Consider the following 9,785-nt stretch of genomic DNA (forward strand, 5'->3'; position numbering starts at 1 on the left):
TTGATTGATCGGTTACGATGATCGGTTTGAATATAAACAACAATATAAAATGTAAAACTTCAATAGTATCGCTTACCATGATCGGTTTGAATATAGACAACAATATAAAGTGTAAAACTTCAATAGTATCGCTTACCGCTTCTTATATTTCAGTAGTTAACTAAGATTCCAGTTCTTACGGATATGAGCAGGGATTCCAGGGCTTCTTATATGGTAAATTCTTGTTTAAACCCGTAAATTCTCACCCAAAACTTTCGATTTTGGTGTTTCGATCGGTTTCATCCAGAATTTATAACCGCTAATTCAAGCATGTACACGCTGGTTAGGGAAGTATAGAGTGTTAGCTTAAATTGACATAAAAGTTGTCTTTGTACCATTTCACATAGCTCATTTACCTTTTTACTCATCAGGTTGCGCTGGAATTATCTTGTCAGGGATGGTTCTCAGACAAAGGTTATAGTTCCGCCTCCTCTGCTTTAGGAAAAACCTCTTCATCCGTATCTGCTGATGGCCAAAGGCCTAAAGCACCAAAAAAACAACAGGATCCATGTCCATCTGCCGCTGCAGCTGCTGCTTAAAATCAATCTTGCATGTTAATATCAGTTTGAAGTGAGTATTGTGTTATCACAGAACCTAGAATAGTAGAATCTATATGATCACAGTCCAATCTCCAGTGCACCTCAGTGCATTCAAAAATAGGAATAACAAGATCATATTACCTGATGAACACTTTAAAGCTGTAACATCATTCTTCTCAATCCATCCTTTCTGGAGGCAAGTTCCATCTTTTATAAAACAATGACTTGTAAGCATTTATCCTACTTTCTTAAAAACTGAAGAACATATGAGATTGAAGTCTGAGCTTTGGTACCGGGACTCACGTCCTCATGAAAGCATGACTGTCTGAATTCTTTTTCCAACAACCTAACTAGAAGAGAGAAGGAAAAAACTGAAAATACTTCAAAAGAAAAGGAATAAAGCAAGCCTTTCGAAGTGAATAAGGGCTGCATAAGTGACAGTCAACTTGAGAATAATGCATGGTCTTGTAGTTGTTAAGTACATGTTCATGGGTAAAAATAAGGAACCAAACACACTCATTGTTTCTCCCTCAGAACTAGGATTTCTGGAAGTATGATTTAGTGGGGAGATGTTTAAGTTTTAGAAGGTTTGCTAGAGGAAACATGTACGTGATGTTTGTTGAATAGAAGTACATATACAGAAGTCAGCGGAGTATTATTCTTAATGAAATTTGATTACTTGCAACACGAGCAAAGAAAACAACACCTATATCGTAAGTGAAATAATAGCTCAATTAATCATGGTTAACCATCAATCTATTATACATCTTTAGATAGTTATGTGTATACAAAGACAGGTGGCGAAACAGAGGTACTGAAATCAATGAAATTGCATTCAGAACTCTTGCATCTGGAAATAAACAGATAAATGATGATCGCAAGTTTGATTCTGACGGTTGGACAGGCTGAAGCACAGTGCTACCATATACTTAGAAGCCGGTAAAATGCACCAACAGCTGGGGAACGAGACAAATATAATTCAGCTCGTCAGAATGTTCTTGAATTCTGATTTTGGCTTTTACGAAGCTCTGATCTGGGCTTCGCAACTTCAACAAATATGACTCTGCCATCCAGAAACTGAGGGCAAAAACTTTAGCATGTTGGTAGTTCACAGTTCACATGTTCTATTTAGAAAATAGGAAACAATGCCTAATAAAACTAGAACTGAGAACTTCTTGAATCTAAAGATCAATTGACATCCATAGCATATTTAGAAGGGAAAAACTAATAGAAACGGAACAATATGTAATATACTTTAGGGAGGAAGAGAAGATGAAACTTCTTATATAACTTTAAGCACATGGTACAGCATATCTGCATACATGGAATCCAAATCATATGTTGGACAACAGATATCAATTTCACTAAATATCAGCTACTACTTAGTTTCCACTTCTCATTCATACTAAACCATAAAGGACTAAAATGTAAACTGTGCATATTAAAAGAATCCACAGAGTTTAAAACCTTTCATGAGCTAATCAACAGTAAAAACTTAACTCCACAAACACAAACAATCAGGACTTCTGGATGATACCGATGTCTCATTTATCCCTATAAACATAAAATGATAGCATACCTTCCCATGCATCCCCTCGATGGCCTTCTTAGATTCCTCCTCTGTTGTGTAACGCAGAAAAGCAAAGCCCCTTGGCCTATTTGCTATTTTGTCCATCACCAAATTCACTGCAAATACAATTATACAGATAACCTATGTCAGTCAAGTGGCCTTACAGCAAAGCAACTTAGCATGTGTCCAATCACAGACATGGACATTGTAAGTATTGAAATCCAAACCTTCTGTGAGGTTCCCATATTTTTCGAAAGCATTTCTTAGACCCTCTTTAGTAGTTCGAAATGAAAGTCCTGCAAAGCAGAAATCTAGAACATCAATACACTGTTCGCTTGGGTTATTGGTCACCACTTCAATTTTGGAAGTGTAAAAGACAATGTAACTATTTTGTATGCAACAGAAACGACATAACTTTCATGTAAATTGCAAACTGAGAAATTAAAAAAAAAACCCATCACCCCCTGTTTGGTTGGAGGGAATTTAATATGACTGAATAAAATATGGAGTAAATTTTGAACTATTTTGGGAGATTTTTTCGAATTTTCAGTCACTCCTCCATTCCATTTTATTTCATGCATATCTAAAACAGAACCTCCTTATAACAATACAAAAAATAAATGTTCGTTTTTACCTCCCACTCATATCTTTCACAAATTTTATCACGAGAATATCTGAACTGTCATTTGTTTCCAGACCTCTCTCTTCTATCATATTCTTCCACCTAAACTATTCTTCACCGTTTCTCATTTCATTCCTTCTCCAATCCTTTTCTTCCGACCAAACAAAGCAGTATGATTTCATACATTCATAATCAAAATTATTAAGTAGAGCCCAATCGTACCCATAATAACGGTAAGTATATATGTGTGTGTGTATATATATATATATATTTCTACCATATAACCATCTCTCTCGAGGATTGTACGGTCATGCTTTTTCAAACTCATGATTTATCACTCTTATCATCTTCTTCCGCAATTACATTTCTTCACAATTATTCATTCAACATTTTACTCTCCCCAACCAAATCAAACGTGACACTTAACACTTATAATACATTCACAATCACAAGTCATAACTATAAAAATTAATTCCAATTTTCAAGCCTCGCATTCTAACAGAACCACTGCAATAAAAACCAAAACGTGAATTAAATTTTGAATGATCCACTTAACTCAAGTTCACATACCACACATAGATTACACCTAAAATTATCATATGAACCACTACAATAAAAGCTGAAATGTGGAACTAACTTCCATATTGATATAACGCAATTATATCAAACTCTAGTGTGTGTGTGTGTGTGTGTGTGTCCGTGTGAGAGATAGAGAGAGAGAGAGAGAGAGAGAGAGAGAGAGAGAGAGAGCGCGCGCTAACCACTAACATACAGCCTGGTGGAGGGCGAAGTGAAAGTAGCAGTATCAGGCGAATCCAAAGACGCCACTAACTGAAACCCTAACCTGGAGGAGGATAATTTAGAATTTGACAAGGAAGAAAAGGAGAGTGCTGTAGATAATGGTAATCTGCATCTAAATTGTAGCCTTGAAACTGATGATGATGATGATGATTGTAGTGGAACTGCAGGAGCAAAAACAAATGTTGCCAGCGCCATCTTATTACTTACTCAGTAATCAGGAAGAATCAAGTTCATAGATCAGTATATGTTGTAAATAAATTTCGATTGAGCCGGTTAACATCAGACGTGGAACCACTCTTTGGGGGTTTTCCTTTTCCGGAGCATTTGGGTTAATAGATTTTGTTAATTTTTTCATAAACATCCTTTTTTGTAAAATAAATAATAAATTTTGTAATTTTTAAATAGATATATCACAAATGCAACATTTAGTAATCATAAATATAACTTTTTCTAAAAAAATATTCAAAATAATTTTAATTAAGATGGGTGTCTCTCCGCCAAGAGGGAGGGCATCCAGATCCGTGGTCCAAATAATCAAAGGACTCAAAAATTATATAGTCCATGTTTTGTTACTAGTATATATATCATAAGAGTAGAAATGACTTAAATTTTTCATTATATTTTTTATTATTTTAATTTTCATATTTTCATGTGTGTATCATCTACCCTACACTATGCCCCTACCTAAACTAATAATACTATTAGTTAATATTCTAAATGCTGCACATTGACTACGTGCCCTAAGAGCATCTCCAATAGTCTCTTAACTCACTCCTAAATATAATATAAAATGTTGACTCTTACTGAGTTAAATGTGGGTTCAACTCCAACAACACTCCTTATATTCACTCCTTATTTTATTTTATATTATTAAAAAGTAAGTCATGTGCAAAAGAAAGTGGATGGAGAGAGAATGTTTGCTTACAAATTTATTATTAAAGTTAAGAGTGATTTAGTAGCTCCTAAAAGTGAGGGGAGAGAAGAGAAATTTAAGGAATTTAAGAGTGACTAGGAGCCTATCGGAGCAAGTAAAATTATAATCCTCTTCAAATTTCAATTTAAAAGCCTTTATAAAGAAACTATTGGAGATGCTCTAAACTAATAACACTATCACATGATGCGCACACGTAAATATTATTAAGTATTTGTTTAATCTTTTGTTTTCTACATTTAATACACATTAACTTACTAATCACATACGCATTAAAGATACGTTAATTAACTGACAAAAAAGAAGATACGTTAATTAAATATATACCCACACCAATATAATATATATTCTTAATATTAATTTTCATTTCATTAATTATATTTTAACTTTTTTTGTATATAATAGGTTCGAAAAATGAAGTATATAATTTTAGATACTCCGAGTTTGAGCTATTATCAATTTGTCTACTTCATATAAGGTGATTTGTTCCTTTTTTACCACTCCAATTATCCCTCTCCTTTCTTTATACTTTTTTTACATCGCGCTACACGTATTTAAAACGTATTTTAAAGCAAATATAATACATAATTTCATAATCTATTTTTAAAAAATTTCTTTTATGTACAAAAGTTTAGGTGATAAATTTTTATTTTTAAAAAAAATACAAAAATAATTTATCAAATTATATCATCTCCAATATACCTGTATGTACGATATCTAACCTCCTATATTTACCATATTAACCGGAGAACTTCCTGTTATCTAGTACTCTAGCATGAAACAATAACCTAGTCCTGTCATCTTCTCATAAGTAAATCAACTAACAGGCACCACAATCATCTAAACGGAAAAGGGGTTGTCTACCGTCTACCTGCTAACTTATGTTTACTTCAACAAATTGATAAATTTGTTCAAATAGTTAGATTTCAGCAAGTCAGCAACAATCACAAGTTAGGTTGATGAAAAACAAGACAGATTCACAAACATCAAAAGTAATGTTCAAAGCAACGGCAGCAATAAATAGTTCACACAAGGGCTCCAATTTTCCAAGACTTAGCAGTTGATTATAACCCTTATCAAATTCTTTGGAAAGGTGCTAGCAGCCGCATCAGCATTTGCTGTGGTGGTGCTTCCCCTGATCCCCATTCCTCCCTGGCTATCAGCAGCACCACTCACTGTTGACTCGCTATCCGATGTCTCAGGTTCCATTCTAAGGCGAGCTAGGGATGCTGCCTCATGATCATAACATGCAGGTACCACTGTAACAGAAAATTGGAGAATCAAAACACGTTGCATGATATGATAACCAGATAAAATTTGTTTAGAACTAGTTGAACACTAAAAATCGGTACTAACCTATTGAAATGGATCTTGGGTCCCTGGCATATCTGCAAACCATAAAATTGAATGTATATATCAAGCCACTAAGATAAAGTAACTTCGTATATCAAATTTTATTATGCCATTCATGTGCAAACTGTTGCAAAAGTGAACTTACATGTAAAATATATTTTTAAAGATTGACTGCACTCCAAGTTGCTCTGTAACAGAAATATTGAGACTCAAAACAAGTTGCATCGAATGTGATAACCAGATAATATTTGTTAAGTAGAATTAGTCGAACACTACTAGACAGTACTCACCTATTGACATGGATTTTGAACCCCCGGCATATCTGCAAATCACAGAATTGAATTATCAAGCAACTATGATACAGTAACATCATATATCAATTTTATTATGCCATCCTTGTGCAAACTGTTGAAAAAGTGGACTTACATGTGAGATAAATTGTTAGTGAGTGACTGCAACCCATCCGAAGAGAACTTGTTCTCGTCGTAAATCACATGATAATGTACTGGTGGGCTAGTATTCTGCTACACAACATACATATTAGACAATTTTCCACAGATTCCCTCAATTTTTTCCACCACTTCAAATTTATAAAAATTGAAAGTAATAATTTACTTGGACATAGAAGTCAAAGTCGGTAATTTGACAGTTTTCAGAATCCAAAACAGTCCCTGCAATTTCAGTATGTTTAACAAGTGATGAAGTATGACTCTTACAGTATGCATAACAACATAAATTACAATGTGAGAAACAAAGGAATACCAGGCAGAATATTTCCACTCCCAACATCTGAACTACGGACATGATGATTGTTGGCAAACCCGGTGAGATCGTTTTTCTGAACCACTACATACGTAACTGGAGGCTTATAATCTTGATCCAGTGCAGCACAAGCCTGATTTTGGCAGTTGATGCCGTTAAAAAATGCAAAAGATGCATTAGCTTAGAGCCTTAGACACAATAACTCACAAACAGTTGGAACCTAAACAACATAAATACCACCTCGCGAATTGCATCAAGTTCATACTGAAAAACTTGATTGATCTGCATCTCACTAATACCATCCCTGCAGGTTGCTCGCCATTAAAACATATCAACGGTAAGGACCATAAAAGTGCCTAGAACACTGACAATTATATAATAATAAACACCTGTAAAATATAACACGCTGGGGTTTCTGTCCAGTTGATCTGCGGAATGATATAAAGAGGTCCCTATAGCACAGAAACAAAATTGATATTATGAAAGCTTGATGATAAAAAATAAAAAAGGAACATTAAAATGAAAAAAGCACATCCAGGTCTACCACTTCCTATTATTTATCAGATTAAAGGGTGGGAAATGAACATACTTGATTATGCCACCTCTCATAGTCCCTCTTTTTGGATCCTCCCAGCTCTTGTAAAGATCCTGGATAAGCTCTTGTCCATGTGCTTGGGTACAAACCAAACCAGCATACTTTGTTAGATCTGGCCAATCCTGGGAGGCAACAACCTGGATTTCATACAACAAAACTTGTATCAAGATTATGAAACAACAATAGATAATAAGATCTTAATATTTAAATAGAGGCAACACATATTGTCACGTGAAAACATTGAACCAAGTGTGAATAAGTAGCTCTTAAAAGCTTCATATCATACTGCTGCAATTGAGTGGATAGAATCTTCTCCAGGATGAGGATGGATGACATCAGCACCAAAGATAATCGTAGGACGGTCGCGAAAAAGTGAATGTGGATGTGGAAACTGCGGCTGAGGGTGTGGAGGATGCTGAAGTACATTCTGTCTGGCACCAGAATCCTGGTGCTCTGAGCTCTCTCCCTCACCCGGAAGTTCAGTTAGCCTCCTTTCTGCCATGATGATAACTGTGTCCAGTGAATACATATAGCAAAATTAAATTATAGGGATTACAAAATGATACATGATAACAGTAAGACAAAGCACTATTAGATACAGGTGATAGCCAGCAATAATATGAGAAAACACACGTAATTTGACAGAGCTTCCAATAAAGCCATCAAGCTAATTAAATACACAAAAACCAAATATTCTCCCTGCACGAGTAATCAACTCTCATTCATATGTAAGACAAGCATAAGGAGCTTGCAACTCTAATACACAAACGGAACACCCAAACACACCCAAGTTGTTTACACAAAAAGATAGTTTTAATAATCAAACATGTATACAATCCCTTGCACCAATTTTAACACTAGAATGTTCAAAACTCAACAGCTTCAAGAATTAAAACAATAAATAGAAATATATTAAGATCAAAATCAGAAAATATGTTTTACATACACTAACCTGACTATCAAAAATCCCTAACATCATAATTTCAAACTTATATATACAGAAAGAACAGCCATACATGCAGTATGGACAATTATTAAGACCCTCCTTAAAATATTAGTACACAAACAACAACAGCAACAGATACATATGTACAATAATAGATAGATATATGAGCATTAAGACTGTAAACCATGAAAGCCATCAAAGTAAAGAATCGGTTGTGCATATGCAAGTAGATAACCTAATCTAAATACTTCCCTTCAACTTTATAAAAAAAATATAGAAAAATGGCCAAATCGCATTGAAGATGTAAAAAAAAACAACTAAATTAAAATTTCATATAATGATTAAACGAACACCTCAAATCAATACAGATCTAAGCAAATACACTGTAAAAAACATAAAAAAACAACTAGATCTAACTAAAAGAAATACAATTGGTAAAAATTAACGAGATACAACCGAAAACAATGTAAAATCTATTTAAAAAAGGGGGCATAGGAGACAAGCACTGTACATCTCATAGAATGATTAAACCAATACCTCAAATCAACACAGATCTAAGCAAATACGCGGTGATTAACCTAAAAATCAACTAGATCATCCAACTAGACATATACAATTGGTAAAAATTAATGAGAGTAACCGAAAACAATGTAAAAGCTAGTTAAAAAAGGGAGGATGGGATACCAGTAAATGCACGTCGACCACTCCTTGATGGAAAAATACTATATCTACCAACCGCACTACAGAGCCGCACACCCGCTACCTATAATCCGATATCTATACTATACTATTAACGCCGGAGCATTCAAAGTTTTGATTGGTTGTTTGGTTGGTCGGTGAGTATTTGGGCCGGTTATGGGCCTCTTTATTTTATAGCATGTTTTAATGAGTTCTTTTTTATCATAACTATAACACATTTAAACATTCGTCTTAAAACATGTCTCTCGGGCCTATTTATTTTTAAGTCTTTTAACGGGCCTAATCATCAAAAATCATTTAACATGACCAATAAAAATACATTAACCCAAAGAGGCCTATTAAAATTTAAAATTCTTTTAGTTAAAATATGTATATCATTCCAACATAAATGTATCTTCAAAACAACACAAAATATTATAACATATATAACAAAAGAAAATATATTTCAAGTCACCCGTGCATTGTACGGGTTATAAGCTAATATATATGTGAAGTGTATTATTAAACAACAAGTCTGCTACTTTGTATTATTTATCAGATTAGAAGGTCAGAAATGAACATACGTGATTATGCCACCTCTCATAGTCCCTCTTTTTGGATCCTCCCAGCTCTTGTAAAGATCCTAGATAAGCTCTTGTCCATGTGCTTGGGTACAAACCAAACCAGCTTACTTTGTTAGATCTGGCCAATCCTGGGAGGCAACAACGTGGATTTCACACAACAAAACTTGTATCAAGATTATGAAACAACAATAGATAATAAGATCTTAATATTTAAATAGAGGTGACAACACATATTGTCACGTGAAAGCATTGAACCAAGTGTGTATAAGTAGCTCTTAAAAACTTCATATCATACTGCTGCAATTGAGTGGATAGAATCTTCTCCAGGATGAGGATGGATGACATCAACATTAAATATAATTGTA

The 9,785-nt window shown here is 34.3% G+C and overlaps 2 protein-coding genes across 2 annotated transcripts; both read right to left on the minus strand.

Moving 5' to 3' along the window:
- Nucleotides 1-1,292: 1,292 nt before the first annotated feature.
- On the minus strand, nucleotides 1,293-3,907 carry LOC108216617 (organelle RRM domain-containing protein 6, chloroplastic). Its single transcript, XM_017389430.2, has 4 exons — nucleotides 3,532-3,907; nucleotides 2,376-2,444; nucleotides 2,158-2,264; nucleotides 1,293-1,655 (listed from the first exon to the last, which is right to left on the minus strand). Exons 1-4 carry the CDS (start codon nucleotides 3,764-3,766, stop codon nucleotides 1,566-1,568), a joined length of 501 nt encoding a protein of 166 aa, XP_017244919.1. The 5' UTR covers nucleotides 3,767-3,907; the 3' UTR covers nucleotides 1,293-1,565.
- A 1,390-nt stretch (nucleotides 3,908-5,297) lies between these two features.
- LOC108217305 (protein argonaute 1-like) lies at nucleotides 5,298-8,920 on the minus strand. Its single transcript, XM_064092553.1, has 12 exons — nucleotides 8,843-8,920; nucleotides 7,499-7,722; nucleotides 7,207-7,349; nucleotides 7,007-7,069; nucleotides 6,858-6,921; nucleotides 6,618-6,750; nucleotides 6,471-6,526; nucleotides 6,282-6,376; nucleotides 6,146-6,177; nucleotides 6,001-6,043; nucleotides 5,859-5,890; nucleotides 5,298-5,761 (listed from the first exon to the last, which is right to left on the minus strand). The coding sequence occupies exons 2-12, from the start codon at nucleotides 7,712-7,714 to the stop codon at nucleotides 5,556-5,558; spliced, it is 1,083 nt and encodes a 360-aa protein (XP_063948623.1). The 5' UTR covers nucleotides 7,715-7,722; nucleotides 8,843-8,920; the 3' UTR covers nucleotides 5,298-5,555.
- Between the last annotated feature and the right edge of the window lie 865 nt (nucleotides 8,921-9,785).

The sequence above is a fragment of the Daucus carota genome, chromosome 4 (assembly GCF_001625215.2).
Source record: "Daucus carota subsp. sativus chromosome 4, DH1 v3.0, whole genome shotgun sequence".
In the NCBI taxonomy this organism is placed as follows: domain Eukaryota; kingdom Viridiplantae; phylum Streptophyta; class Magnoliopsida; order Apiales; family Apiaceae; genus Daucus; species Daucus carota.